The 15,814-nt window shown below is 46.4% G+C and overlaps 1 protein-coding gene across 1 annotated transcript in view; it reads left to right on the forward strand.

Annotated features, from left to right (window-relative positions):
• The window catches only part of LOC117045139, a 415,311-nt gene that overhangs the window by 41,444 nt on the left and 358,053 nt on the right, over nt 1–15,814 (forward strand). Inside the window, exon 8 of the mRNA XM_033145929.1 lies at nt 10,016–11,074. Within this exon, the coding sequence (XP_033001820.1) occupies nt 10,016–11,074 (1,059 nt within the window). The remainder of the gene's footprint in view (nt 1–10,015; nt 11,075–15,814) is intronic.

A 15,814-nucleotide genomic window follows, 5' to 3' on the forward strand; every position in this document is an offset into this window, starting at 1 on the left:
ATGCTTGGCCATCAGTTCCAGGAAGGCATCATCTGTGCCCTCAGTTTGGCTTGGGGGTCTATAGTAAACTCCCACAATGAGATCACTGTTATTTTTCTCTCCCTTAATTTTGACCCAGATACTCTCAACTTGGCTTTGGAGTTTCAAATCCTGGATCTCTTCACAGGTATACACATCCCTGACATAAAATGCTACTCCTCCTCCTTTCCTGTTTGGTCTATTTCTCTGAAATAGATTGTATCCCTCTATTACTACATTCCAATCATGAGACTCATCCCACCAGGTTTCAGTGATGCCTATTATGTCATATTTAGTTTTCTGTACCAAGAGCTCAAGTTCATCTTGTTTATTTCCCATGCTCTGTGCATTAGTATACAGACATTGAAGACCATTGATCATTCCCCCATGGCTCTTATTTAAGGATATTTTCCTCCCACCACTAGGTCTGCGTGCTGTTTGCTCCATTTGGTCCTTGACATTTGGGTGATCATCTTCAGTACTTGATAGACTCCTACCTTCAGGACCACTGTCTCCCTCCCCCACATAAGTCAGTTTAAAGCCCTCCTGATGAGGTTTTTGAGTTTCATGGCAAAAACATTCCTTCCAACCCTTGTGAGGTGCAGCCCATCACTTGCCAGAAGTGCATCTTCAAGAAACTGCAGACCGTGATCTAAGAATCCAAACCGTTCCTGTTTGCACCATTTGCGAAGCCAGTTGTTCACTTCCCCTATTTCCCCCCCCTCTCCCTGGGCCATGTCGTTCAAGTGGGAGGACAGATGAGATGACAATTTGTGCATTTAATTGCTTCAACTTCCTGCCCAGAGCCTCATAATCACTTTTGATCTTCTGGAGGCTATGGCTTGCAGTGTCATTGGTTCCCACATGGACCAAAGGGAAGGGGTATTTGTCAGTGGGTTTTATGATTCCTTGCAGCCGTTCTGTTACATCTTTGATCTTGGCCCCGGGGAGACAGCACACCTCTCGAGACATCTTGTCAGGCCCACAGATCACTGCTTCTGTACCCCTCAGTAGGGAATCCCCTATCACCACTACACGCCTCTTCATAGGCTTGGTTGGGATTCTTCCATGTGCTGTCTCTTCCAAGGTTACCTGCATATTCCCGGAGGACTGAATTTGGTGCTCATCTTCATATTCCTGATCAACTGTGATGAGGGAGAGATCTTCAAATGGAGACTGTTCCTCGTCTTCCATGTTAAGGGAGAGCACTTCAAATCGATTCTGTAGTTCTAAACACTCAGAGCGATCCCTGGGCCTTCTACTTCTATGAGTCACGTTCCTCCATACATCTAGCTGCTGTGTTGGGGAACTGACCTCCTCCTCGGGGATGTCCCCTGTCTCCTCCTTGGTGCAGATAGTGTGCTCTGCTGCATCCAAGAAAAGCTCCAGCTCATTGGTTCTCTGGAGCGTAGAAACACGAGCCTGAAGTTGCTGGACCTTGTCCTCCAGTAGGGCAACCAACTTGCATTTGCTGCAGGTGTAGCTGCCTACATCCTTTGGCTAGAACACAAACATTGCGCAGGAATTGCAAGTGACTACAGTTGTTACCTCACCCTCCATCTTGAAAAGCTTGAAGTTGGGGGGGGGGAGAAGAAGAAGCCTAGGCTCTCCTCTAATATACGTGGGAGACTTGCTGCCCTAACTTTAAAAGATGAGTCAAACAGTCCAAGCACTGACTAGCTCCGCCCACAGCTAACCACCTGACTAAACCCTAATCCCCTGACTCAGGGAGAGCACACTTCCAAGGTGAAAGGTCACCTACAAGCCCTCCTTCCTCAGTCCCTGCAGTCCAAGCACTGACCAGCTCCACCCACAACTAACCACCTGACTAATCCCTAATCCCCTGACTCCCCTTTTCTGGCCTTGGGCACATCCCATGACCGTCCTTGCTGCAATGTCTGCTTGCCTTGTCATTGCCAGGCTTATTTGATTCATTAAGAGGGTTCACCATCATCATCAATTTAATATTTATACCCTGCCCATCCATAGCTGTCAAGTTTCGGATTTGAAAATAAGGGATCAGCAGTCTCACCTATCCCGGGGACAGTCACATGTCAGTGGTGGGCGGAGCCAGAAGCAAAAGTGGGCAGAGCAGCAATGTAAACTCCAAGCGGGCTCAGGCTCAGAGCGGAGCAAAGAGGAGGGCAGCCATGTGCTCCGCGCGATAGAGCCCCATCGTCTTCTTGTCTGATCCCATCAAAACAGGACAGGAAGCAGCAGCTGCTCAAAGGCAGCCAGGCTCCGCCCGCCAGCTAACCCTATTGGCCGGCTGAGGGGCATGGCGGCAACGGATAGGGGCTGATGCAGGGGGAGGAATACACCCCCCTGTAAGCACGGGAAACGGCTCCCACTTGCTTTGAGGGCTGAGGCTTTTCTCTCCAAGTAGGCGAGGTCTTCCCACTCAGTCCCTGGCCAGCAGGGGAGGAGCTGCTTCCATTAAAAACGGTAAATTTAAGGGAAATAAAAAATAAGGGAGAGCAGTGGGAAACTGCTTGAAATAAGGGAGAATCCCGGGGAAAACGGGATACTTGACAGCACTGTGCCCATCTTGTTGGGTTTCCCCAGCCACTCTGGGCGGCTCCCAACAGAATATTAAAAACGCGTTAAAACATCAAACATTAAAAACTTCCCTAAACAGGGCTGCCTTCAGATGTCTTCTAAAATTCAGGTAGCTGTTTATTTCCTTGACCTCTGAAGGGAGGGCCCCACCACCAAAAAGACCCTCTGCCTGGTTCCCTGTAACCTCACTTCTTGCAGTGAGGGAACCGCCAGAAGGCCCTTGGAGCTGGACCTCAGTGTCCGGGCTGAATAGTAGACCCCCGGATTACGTTACCTTCGGGTAAAGAACATGGCAAACCCGGAAGTGTATTCTTTTGGGTTTTGCTGTGCGTGCATGCGCAGAAGAGTCGCCTCTGCTCATGGAATTTTCAGGGTGCGTACGGACCCCCGGCATGAATTACATCCATATCCAGAGGGTCCACTGAATCTGAAAAATATTACCAGTATTGGAAGCAGTCCAACATTTTAGGAAATATTTGTTTATATTCTATAAGGCAGCATAGGAATTCTGATGATGAGCAGAGATTTAGGGGGGCGGTGGAATCTTTCACACCTCTGAAAACCCTACTCTAATGCCCCCCCCCCAATGCACCTACAAGTACAGTACCTACATTCACCCCAGGCCTACCAAATACGTTCTGTTTGTTATGTAAGAGCTCCCCACATGGGGGCACAACAGGCATTCATGTTTGGATCCAATGGATAACTGCCTGCAAAGCTCAGGGGTTTTTTTGCTGAGAAATTCAGGGCATCGCCATGCTATCCAAGCCTCCATCGTGGGCACACAGGATTCTGCCTGTGTTCACCTCTCAGAACCATAGAGCAAATGAAAGCAGCTGGGAGGGTAGAATCTCCAGCAAGGTGGAACGTAAAAGAGCATAAGAAGAAATTACTGCGTCAAACCAATGACCAATCAAGTTCTGCTCCTCCTGCTCCGGAGGGTAGGACTCGAACCCATGGCTTCAAGTTACAAGAAAGGAGATTCCAATTAAAAGTTAGGAAGAACTTTCTGGTGGCAAGAGCTATTTGACTAGTGCAATGGTATCCCTTGGGGGTGGGGGTGGACTCTCCTTCCTTGGAGGTTTCTAAGCAGAGATCGGACGGCCATCTGCCAGGGATGCTTTAGCTGAGATTCCTGCCTTGCTGGGGGTTGGACTAGATGACCCTCGGATCCCCTCCTATCTCTCCACTCCTGAATTCGAGGAGGAGGTTCCTTGCCTCCTGAAAAGCCCTTTTCCTGCAAGCTGTTCCTCTGGTTTCCAGCCAACAGAGGAAGATGAGTCCAGAGCCTCGCCCCCAAAAGGATATCTGGGCACTGGCGTAGCCCCCTAAATCCATTAATAAAAATCCAAGGGAGTATGAAATGAGAGAGAAAGAGAGAGGGCTCAGCTGGGTGCACTCGGCTATGCAAGGGTTAAAGGGAACTGAGCTGCCTTCCTAGAGAGGACAGGAAGCAAGAGGGGGGCCAGGTCCTCCGGAGCCCAGGCCCCTCCCTCCCGAGTTCTCTCCTGCAAGGGCTGCATGGCTGTCCCCTCCTGGGATCTGGTGAGTCTCCTCTCTCTCTCTCCCCCCCCCCCCGAGGGTGCAGTGGGGAGGCGGTGGGGATCCCAGGGCTGCAGCAGGGGAGGATGCCAGCCTGGGGGGGGGGGGCTGATCTGCTCATGCAGGGGGAGGAGAGGGTCCTGCCAGGGAGGGGTGAGGTCTGCAACGCTCTCCTTCCTGGAGATCACAGGATCCCAATCTCATTTGGCCTTTCAGAAAAAAAATGACTCCCACGAGATCCCCCTTCTTTAAACAAAGGAGTCCCTAAGACTTTAACTCTGTGTGACATCGCTCAGCGTCATTGCACAACAGAGGAAACATGTGCAAATGGTTTTCCAGAGCTAGATGAGGAGGTGGACTAGGGCCCCCCCCCCAAAAAAAAACTCACGGGGAGGAAGGGAGAAAAGGGGGGGAGAAAGGTCAGAAATAAAGAGAGGGATACCAGCCCGTAGTCTGGCTGCTGCATTGCAAACCAGTTTCCCAGTCGTCTCCAAGGGCAGCTCCACACAGAGGCCACTGCAGCAATCCCCTCGCACCCAGAGCAGGGCATCCCAGGACCACATCCTCTCTGTCCCAAAGGGATTGTTGCTACTCTGGGAACTGCTACTCTGAGCCTCCAGGGAACTTGGCATCAATGGCTGCGTGTGTGTTAAGCTACTGAATAATAATAATAATAATAATAATAATTTTCCAGCCTATATTTCAAGGGAGATGTCTTTGGCCCCGCCCAATTGGCCCTCAGGGGGTTGGCCAGATACATACCTGGCCCTCAGAGTAAAGTAAAAGGGACCCCATCCCAGGAGTGTGTCTTGAGAGCGGCAGAGAGTCCAAGTGCAAGAAAAAGAGACAGAAGCAGGGAAGTGGGGGTGGGGAGCAACTCCCGAGGACCCCCTAGAGCCAAGCATTCATTTTTCACTAGAGCCAAGCATTCATTTTTCACAAGATACAAACGATTCCCTTGTCAGTCGGTTCTGACATCATGCATTGACTGGAAGGCAGCAGAAACCAGGTTGATTAATCTCACAGAAATCCCTTCAGTTGCATCCACATTTTGCAATTCTAGAAGGCTAGAGACTTATTTCTTCTCCTCTTCCACCTCTTTCTTTTCAAAAAAAATAGCTCATGGTCTGGGATGCGGTGCAGTCCAGCCTTGGTTCCCTCCAAGACTCATGAATGCTTGTTCAAGGAACCATTCCCCTGCCCCCCCCCCCGTCCTACAAATTCTGTAACAGAACAATGCATTTGCTTTGTAGGATTTCCTAGAGCTTTTCATTACGACAGGCAGAAGACGAAACGGTTCCTTTTGATCTCTTAGAGGCTTCCTGAGAGCACAGATGGATGAGCGAGACTCAGCTGGCCCAGGAACAGGAAGAGGCCATGCCACCCAAACTGGGAGCAGTGGGGGATTCTGGGAAAACCCAGTGCAGAAGATCCTGGGTGAGGAGGACACCCTCCGCTTAGAGGTGCAGAGCCGGCAGTTGAGGCAGTTCTGCTGCCGGGAGGCCAAAGGACCCCGAGAGATTTGCAGCCGACTCTACCACTTTTGCCACCAATGGCTGAAGCCGGAAAGGCACATGAAAGCTGAGATACTGGACCTGGTGATCTTGGAGCAGTTCCTGGCTGTCCTTCCCCCAGAGATGGAGAGCTGGGTGAGGGAATGCGGAGCGGAGACCAGTTCCCAGGCGGTGGCCCTGGCCGAAGGTTTCCTCCTGAGTCAGGCAGAGGAGAGAAAGCAGGAACAGAGAAAGCAGGTGAGAGAGACTTTCATCTGGATACTCCCAAGGGGCTCCAAACAGGAAAGAGAACATCCCATAATGGTCTGCTGATGGCCCATCCTTTTTGGGGTAAAGCATCCATGGAATGAAATCTCATACCATTCAAGTCTTTGTCATTCTCTTTTTAATATTTCTCCCCATGCTCTCTTTTGAATCCTTGTTTCTTTTTCAGGGAAAGGATCATTTTGCAGAAATGGACCTGGATTCCTGTGAGGCAGAGAGGCCTCCGTTGGACACCAGAGAGAGGCCACTGGGTAAGGAGGAAGGTGGATTTTCTACCTTTGGTCTCATTCTGTTGGTTTTCCCACTCAGCTGAGGGTTCTTTACATCTTGTTTTGGGGGGAGACAGTTGGGAACAAGGGTCCAGAGGAGGCAAGATGTATTTCTGCACAACAAACATATGAAATGGGCACAAACGCCCAAATGCTCTCAGCAGGTAAGGCTATCTCAAAGGCCCATCTGTAGTTAGAGATGCCCTGTTTCACCTGTGAGAGAAGCAGACACTCCTGGTGTCCTGTTTATCTTTTCTCTCTTGCAGGTGACAGAATGATGCCAGCAAGAACTCCTGATCCATCTTTTCATGGGGGCAGAGGGGAAACAGTGGCTGTGGAACCAGATCAGGTCAGGGGAAGCTGCCTTGTGGGGACAAAGGCTGAGGGCTGGAGCAATGTCATGGACTGGTTGGAAACAGAGGAATGGTGGGAGGAAGCAGCTGGGGAACCAGGAAGGGAAGATGGCTCACACCCCAAGAAGTGGAGGTAGAAGGAGGATGGGTGGTCAGAGGAAGAAGAGGGAAGAGGAGGTGTCAGAAGCTGAAGGGCTAACAGGGCTTTGTGAGCTGGGAGACTCTGTTGCAGAATGCAGTGCAGAATCAGAGGCAGAAGAAGAAGGAGGCGAGTGGGAGGAGGAAGGTCGAGAGGCAGAGGTGAGTCAGGATAAGGAGGAGCCACCGGTGTCTCTCTCTCCTTTTGCCAGAAGCCACCCTCCCTGCTTGTCTCTCAGAGCCAGGCGACCCCCTGCATTGCAGGAATCTCTGCTAGATCAATCCAAGACAGATGGCCATCTAAAATAGGCTTATTTTATTTCTAGATTGATCCCTGAATGCTAAAATTGGTCTCTAAGCAGTGGACAAATGAGAACAAATAGTGGCCTGGATTTACCTAACCAGCCCCATCTGCTGCAAAATGGGGCCTGCCCCCCATTCCTCCCCCTCTCCATGCCCCCATTAACCCACTGAATTTGACTCTAGGGCATTTTTTTGGGTGGGAACTCCCCTGAACAGCTCCGGAGGAGAGGAGAAAGTAGATCCTTCCATCAGACAAGCTGGAATGTTGCGTAGGCAGAATGACTTGGAAAACACAAGGTGGAGTACCACCTATTTGCACAAAGATGAACACCCATAATTAAAACACAGAATAAAATAAGCAGCCCGAATTAAAATGTGCAGCAAAGCAATCCCATTGAAACAACACCGCAATTTACAGGAAGGAAACGAGAGCATTGTGTAGCAGATCATATTGATGCTGTCTCAGAGGCGGTTATTTTCCCTTTTCCTTTAGGGTCCAGTGTGCTTTGAAGATGTCGCTGTTCGTTTCACGGACGAGGAGTGGGCGTTGCTGGATCCTGACCAGAGAGCTCTGCATAAGGACGTCATGGAGGAGAATTGTGGGATCGTGGCCTCTCTTGGTATGGCTCTCTGTGGGATCGTCCTATCTGCCTGCAAATTCAAAAAATACCTCTCTGTGACCTACCTCCTATATTTTCACAGAACTCGCACTTTTTTCTTTGAACAATCTCCCTCAAATTATTCCTTTTTCTACCATGATTGTGCTGCTCTGAACTGCCCAGGCCATCTTAAATGTCAGCTTCAGAATTGTTAGGAAAGATAAGTAGCTTCAGGTTTTCTGTTTTTGTTTTTGCTCCTGTCAGTCTTGGGTTGACCAAAGAGACGGCTGACATTGGAGATGGAGGGGATTCCATGACTGGGCCAAACAAAATTCCTCCCAGAGAAGAGCCAGGCTTATTGAATCTCAGGTAGTAGTAGAAGTGATGATGATGATGGTGGTGATGATGATGATAGTAATATAGTGGAACCTCGGTTTACAAACTTAATCTTTTCCGGAACAGGACTGTCCTTAAATTGAGGTACCACTGTAGTAATAATTATAATTTTTATTTATACCCTGCCCATCTTGCTGGGTTACCCCAGCCACTCTGGGCAGCTTCCAACACACATATAAACATGAAACATAAATAACAATAGTCTGATCCCATATAAAAAGAACGTTAACTTTAAAATGGACAACTTATACTAGTGGCCAAAATTGTGGACACCTTTCGTGAAAAGTGTACTTCTGAGGTTTGATGGCTCATAACACCACTTTTGTGTGGAGTAATACCATAAAATTATATATCAATGGAAAGATAATTTAATGAAGAATGTAATGCAATAACCTTTATGAAGGAGTATTCACAGTCATAAAGAAAAACTGTGAAACCTTTGGTAACCTTTAGCTTTAATTATGACCTTACAACGCCTTCCCTTGAAGTGAACCAAGTTTTTAGTTTTGCAGCTGTAAAAATTTGAAACCAAGACTGAATTATTGCCTCTGTTAATTGGGCTTTATTTCTGGGTTGCTTCTGACTAACAAGTTTCTTTATTCGGCTCCATAGATTTCCGAGTGGGTTAAAGTTTGGGCCACTCCCAGGCCATTCCAGCAGTGGAATAGGATTATATTGAAAGCACCTTTTGCACACAGCAGCAACATGACATGGAACTGAATCCTGTTGAAATAGAAAATAAAAAAACAAATATTTCTATAAATATATATAAATGCAGTATCTGGGAAAAGATGACCCGCAGAATGCTTCAGTTTGGGCTCAAGTATTTCATTCATGCATTTTGGGGCATTTACATTCCCATTAATGACACAAATTCTGCCCACACCTTTTGTTGCCATACAACCCCAGATCATCCCACTATCTGGGTGTTTCACAGTCGGTGTAATGCAAGTAGGATGTAAACCTTCTCTGATTCTTCTCTTCGCGTATTTCGTGCCATCACTACCAAGCAAGGAGATTCGGGTCTCATCGCTCCCTATAACACTGTCCCCTTGTTCCGCTGTCCAATCAACATGGGTTTAATCTTTTCAACCTTTGCTTGAGAGATAACAATGGCTTTTTCCTTAGAATTCTAGCCTTTAGACCAGTCCTTGCACTCAACTTCACATTACATTTGCCATGTCATCTTGTATAAACCCAGATGATTTTCTTCTGTCATGTAGGGACAGTCTCTCCATTCTTCGATCATCACTTGCCTTTGTGCACCTTTTCCTGCCTTTACCAGTCTGATTTTGGAGTGACTGAGTCTCCTTATACCTCTTCAAAAAGATAGAAAGGCCAGCTTTGGTTAAGTTTTCCCCAATCTCTCTTCTAATTTTTTCATAACTTGCCTTGTTCACTTAATAGTACTATTTTACATCGCTTTTTGGTTGACCATTCAACTCTTTGTGCCATTTCTATAATATTATGTTTTACAAGCTCACTGAAAGAAAGAACACAAAAAACAACCAACTTGATAGCAATCACATAACACACTGACAAAAGTCAAGCTAAGCAAGTTGTGCTTTCTTTTCCTGGTTATTTGGCTATTACGTTTGATAGAATACGGGTAATTGAACAAACTTTGTTGGATTGCATTCTTGATTAAATTATCTTCCTATTGATATATAATTTTATAACATTACTCCAAAAGAAGTGGTGTTATGAGCCATCAAACCGCTGAAATAGACTTTTTTCCAAAAGGCTTCCACAATTTTGACCACTACTGTATGTCAAACAAAGCAACATTCAACAACTCATCAGAATCTAATACTAAATATTTTGGTTAATGACAAGCAACACAGGTAATGAACACACACCCAACTCCCTTCAGTTCTTCTCCATTTATTCCTGAGGCTTTAATCCCTTTTTGTCTCGATTGCAGATTGTGTCGAATTGGAAATCGAGAACAAGGATGACCACGATAAAATTCCCAGAGAGGAGAAACCACCTAAAAATTTGGAGTGTGGAGGATGCTGCAGTCAGAGCTCCCATCCCACCTCCCATCAAAGAATTCATAAAGGGGAGAAACCCTATCAGTGTGTGGAATGTGGAAAGAGCTTCAGTCAGAGCTGCGATCTCACTTCCCATCAAAGAATTCATACAGGGGAGAAACCATATCAGTGTGCGGAATGTGGAAAGAGCTTCAGTCAGAGCTCCCATCTCACTTCCCATCAAAGAATTCATAGAGGGGAGAAACCCTATCAGTGTGTGGAATGTGGAAAGAGCTTCAGTCAGAGCTCCAACCTCACTTCCCATCAAAGAATTCATACAGGGGAGAAACCCTATCAGTGTGTGGAATGTGGAAAGAGCTTCAGTCATAGCTCCAACCTCACTTCCCATCAAATAATTCATACACAGGAGAGACCCTATCAGTGTGTGGAATGTGGAAAGAGCTTCAGTCAGAGCTGCGATCTCACTTCCCATCAAAGAATTCATACAGGGGAGAAACCCTATCAGTGTGTGGAATGTGGAAAGAGCTTCAGTCAGAGCTCCCATCTCACTTCCCACCAAAGAATTCATAGAGGGGAGAAACCGTATCAGTGTGTGGAATGTGGAAAGAGCTTCAGTCAGAGCTCCAACCTCACTTCCCATCAAAGAATTCATACAGGGGAGAAACCCTATCAGTGTGTGGAATGTGGAAAAAGCTTCAGTCATAGCTCCAACCTCACTTCCCATCAAATAATTCATACAGGGGAGAAACCCTATCAGTGTGTGGAATGTGGAAAGAGCTTCAGTCATAGCTCCAAACTCACTTCCCATCAAATAATTCATACAGGGGAGAAACCATATCAGTGCTTTGAATGTGGAAAGAACTTCAGTCAGAGCTCCCATCTCACTTCCCATCGAAGAATTCATACAGGGGAGAGACCCTATCAGTGTGTGGAATGTGGAAAGAGCTTCATTCGGAGCTCCAAACTCATTTACCATCAAAGAATTCATACAGGGGAGAAACCATATCAGTGCGTTGAATGTGGAAAGAGCTTCAGTCAGAGCTCCCATCTAACTTCCCATCAAAGAATTCATACAGGGGAGAAACCATATCAGTGTGTGGAATGTGGAAAGAACTTCAGGAAGAAGTTCGGTCTCACTTCCCATCAAAGAATCCATATGAAGATCGGAAAAACCATTATACAGCTTTAGCAGCCAGGCAAATCTGCACCTTTTTAACCAGACTTTGTCTGATTGACATCCAATGCCCTTTTAAAATGTGGTGTTTTGTGTTTTTATGTTGTGTTTTTATGTTGTAACCATCCTGAGACCTGTGGGTGTAGGGAATAGGGGCCAACTCTTAAAGGCCTAGAGGTCTTTCCCCCCAATAGAATATTTGAGGATACCCCGCCCCAATTTTATTCCTGTGTTTTTCTTTCATACGCAACCTTTTATTCTTCCGTAATTTGCCATACAATTTCTCTTTCAATTTGACCTCTTAAAAAATAAAAAGACAAACGTACAAAGGTCATGAGGAAAACAAAATACAGTGGTACCTTGGGTTACATACGCTTCAGGTTACATAGACTCCGCTAACCCAGAAATAACGCTTCAGGTTTAGAACTTTGCTTCAGGATAAGAACAGAAATTGTGCTCTGGTGGCACAGCGGCAGCGGGAGGTCCCATTAGCTAAAGTGGTGCTCCAGGTTAAGAACAGTTTCAGGTTAAGAACGGACCTCCGGAATGAATTAAGTACTTAACCCGAGGTACCACTGTACAAGAAAATACAAACGTGGACAGTTCCCATCTTTGGGGGCCAAATACAAAAGTTTCTTTAAAGCAGGGATTCCCAAATTTGGGTCCCGGGCAGTGTAAGTGTTTTGAAAAAATAAAGGTCCTTGCCTCCTTTGCCTCCTTTGCCTGGTCCTCAGACCATAGTCAGCACAAAGAGTCCTTGAAAAAGAGCCCTTTGCAGAATGCTGCTTTTATTACTAAAACTGAAACTTCTCCAACCACGACCAACAGCTTTATACATCAAACGCAACCAGCTTTCTACCATCCAACCCAAACACCCAAACAGATCATATATATATATATATATATATATATATACACACACACACACACACACACACACACATATATACACAAGCATATTTGAGTGAAAGGTTGCACGAGTCAGGCACGCTTTGACAATTCATTGTAGGCCGCTGACTCATGCTGACTCCGTTCCTTTTGTATTAAAGAAACAGTGGCTAATTTTTAAGCCGTGACAGGCAGCTCCCGGACTTCAATTCCCATTAGCCTACCCCATTGGTCCGGAGCACCCCAGAGACAGCTGCCTCGGCATGGATTTTGAAGTCGGCCAGCACCAGCAGTCAGGGAGTACTCAACTCTGCCTGCGAGACCAGCTCTGTCAGCTCAGGCAGGGAGACCATGGAGGGCAAAGGAAACAGGAAGCATCCCTGCTAGGAGACCCCCCTCAACAAGACCCCCAACCCCAGAGTCTGTTCAGCCCCCTCTGCTTCTTGTAGCAGGAGTCAGTCTGGGCGCTGCCCTCCCAGGCCAGGTGGGAAAGGCCTGCCAGGCATGGAGCAGATCCTGCAAAACTCCTGCAGGAAAACCTGGGAGGTGAGTCTTGGGCAAAGAAGGGACAAGGGAGTTCCCTGTCTCCAAGGTGTGGGGCTTACCTTCTCTTCGATCGGGCCACAAGTAGGCCAACTCCGGCCGAGCTATGACATTCTGCAGAGGACAGAAAAATCTGGGTCAGATGACATTTTATATGTCCTGCTGTCCTTTGCCAACAACAAATTGTTTTTCGTGTTGAATATATGCTATATGGTAATTTATGGACCTAATAGGTATCTCAAGCCATTTGCACATGACAAAATATGTATTTAACCAAAGTAATTGTTGAACTGAAATACAATTAAGAAGTATATTAATAGTGAAATACAATTAAGAAGTATGTATTTGGGGGGGGGCAAGAGAGTGGGGCCCTAAGATATAGCTTGTTTAACTTATACTTACCGGTAAATCTGTCACTGCCTGTGGTTTCCAGCAATTTCGATTCAGAAGCATGCACCTTGTACGCCTCCTTCCGGCAACTCCTGCAGCCCAGCTGGTGCCCAACGTCTTGCTCTGCTTTCCCTTAGACCACATCAGCCAGGCCGAGAGGGGGGTCTTGTCGTCTGGGCAGCCCAGGACTTCCAGACACATGGACCAGGCTGCCTTATCCACCTAGCTCCGTAATCTCTGCACCAGTGGGTTCCCAATTAGCTAAGTACCGCAGAGCCCCTGTTTTTCAAAATCCAAGCCATGGACCCCCTCCTTTCGGAAATGTTGATGTCTCTCTGGTAGTTTTTGTTATGTGAATGGTGCCATGGAGCCCCTGGGTGGGTTGTTCAGACCTCCTGGGATCCACGGACCACCATTTGGGATCTACTGCTCTACACTGCTTGAGAATCTAAAGAGCACCTGCAGCATCCATGGCCCCTGTAGTTCAGCATCCCAGTCTCACAGAGCCTATGGGAAACCAGCAAGCAGACTTTGAACACGAGCCTTTTCACCCTGCTGGTGTTTTCCAGCATAGCTCTGTTGGTAGGGCATGAGACCCTTTAAATAATAATAATAATAATAATAATAATAAAGTAAAGTTTTGAAATCTACGAAAACAGGAAAAATACAATACAGTTAATTAACCGACACACCAAATTATTTCTTGTTACTCGACTTCCCTCCCACCCTTCCATGGTTTCCTTAAATTATCTCTTACTGCTGCATATTATAATAGTTGCAACCGTTCTTCCAATCATTTTATTCTCTTAACAATTTTTTTACTGTTGATCTTACTCCCAACCCACTCGTGTTTTAACATGTTTGCAGTAATTTTTTTTAAAAAATAATAATCTACAAATAGTTTCCAATCCTCTTCAAGGATGGCCTCTTCTTGTTCTCTGAAGAGCACAAGACTCCAGGGTTATGGGTTCGAGCCCCACGTTGGACGAAAGATTCCTGCCCTGCAGGGGGTTGGACTAGATGATCCTCAGGGTCCCCCTTCCAACGCTGCAGTTCTGTGATTCTCTGAATTGGGATTCAGAAGCATTGCTGCTGCCTCCAGCTGTGGAGGCAGAGCATATAGGCATCATGGCTAGGAGCCAGCCATAACCCTCTCCTTCGTGATTCCAGGTGGGAGCCTTGAAGTTGGCAAGGATCGAACCCGGGACATTCTGTATGCCAAGCCATATTTAAGGAAGCATTTAATGAATTATTGTATTTTAATATTTTGCATCTTAAAAAGCAGAGAAATCACCTTGTTGACAAAGGTCCATATAGTTAAAGCTCTGGTTTTCCCAGTAGTGATGTATGGAAGTGAGAGCTGGACCATAAAGAAGGTTGATCGCCGAAGAATTGATGCTTTTGAATTATGGTGCTGGAGGAGACTCTTGAGAGTCCCATGGACTGCAAGAAGATCAAACCTATCCATTCTGAAGGAAATCAGCCCTGAATGCTGACTGGAAGGACAGATCCTGAAGCTGAGGCTCCAATACTTTGGCCACCTCATGAGAAGAGAAGACTCCCTAGAAAAGACCCTGATGTTGGGAAAGATGGAGGGCACAAGGAGAAGGGGACGACAAAGGATGAGATGGTTGGACAGTGTTCTCGAAGCGACTAGCATGACTTTGACCAAACTGTGGGAGACAGCGGAAGACAGGAGTGCCTGGCGTGCTCTGGTCCATGGGGTCACGAAGACTGAACGACTGAACGACTAAACAACATTATTATTATTATTATTATTATTATTATTATTATTATGTATTGAAGTTTCTAACAGGGGGATAGGGTATAAAGTTTCCCCTCAGGTCCGCGTCAGTTAGTTTAGGCGGGAAACCTGGGTGTTGCTGTTATGTTGCAATGTTACCATATTGCCAGCCGGCTGCCTATATAAAGCAGGACGGCTGGGCTGTTTGTTCAGTTCAAGTCAAGCCTCCAAATAAAGCGCAGCTTAGAGGAATTGCTGTGGCGTCTGATTGTGTCAACCCACTATTCTATTATTATTATTATTATTATTATTATTATTATTATTATTATTATTATTATTATTATCCCACCCATCCTGCTCACAACCTTTTTGAACTGTTGCCTTCGGGCAGAAGATACAGGATAATGAAAACTCGAACCACACGCCTTCTGAATAGTTTCTATCCGAGAGCTTTGATTGCACTTAATAATGATCTCAGGGTCAGTAGTAAGTAATAGTAAGCAGTGAGTAGTAAGGAATGAGACAGGCTTTAGGTTATGCTATGCATTTAATAGGTTATGTTATACTCTGGATTATGTTATGTTTTAATAGATTATGTTTTAATAAGGATGAGAGTGTTGGAGATATGTGCAAATGTGTATGGTAAATCCGGTCTTTGGGTGTTTGATTTTCGTTGTTGTGTATACTGTGTATATACGGACAATGACAATCTATCTATCTATCTATCTATCTATCTATTATTATTATTATTATTATAACAGATCCTCTGCCTCTGAGCCAAGGGAGGGCTTCCCCCGTCTCCCCTCCCACCCCATTTTCAATCCTGGAGACTAGACGGGGAAAGATAGACGGATTGCTGAGCAGCCAGCGAAATCCTTGCCAGAGCTTTGGAGAGGGAAGGGAAAAACGCACAGGCACAGCCTTGGCTTCCAGCGGCTTTTACTGCCTCTTTACCCATCTGGTTTCCATTCAGCTCATTTCTGCTGCTGCTGCGAGAGAGAGAAAGAGAGAGATTCAAGTCGGTGCCGGGATGCCTGTTTGGCTTTCGCAGCTCAGGGCGAGATTCCAGAGGAGGAGGAGGAGGACCGAGGCCACTCAGCAGCAACAGCGCAAAGGGATGCTCTGG

This window comes from Lacerta agilis, chromosome 4, assembly GCF_009819535.1.
Source record: "Lacerta agilis isolate rLacAgi1 chromosome 4, rLacAgi1.pri, whole genome shotgun sequence".
Lineage (NCBI taxonomy): Eukaryota > Metazoa > Chordata > Lepidosauria > Squamata > Lacertidae > Lacerta > Lacerta agilis.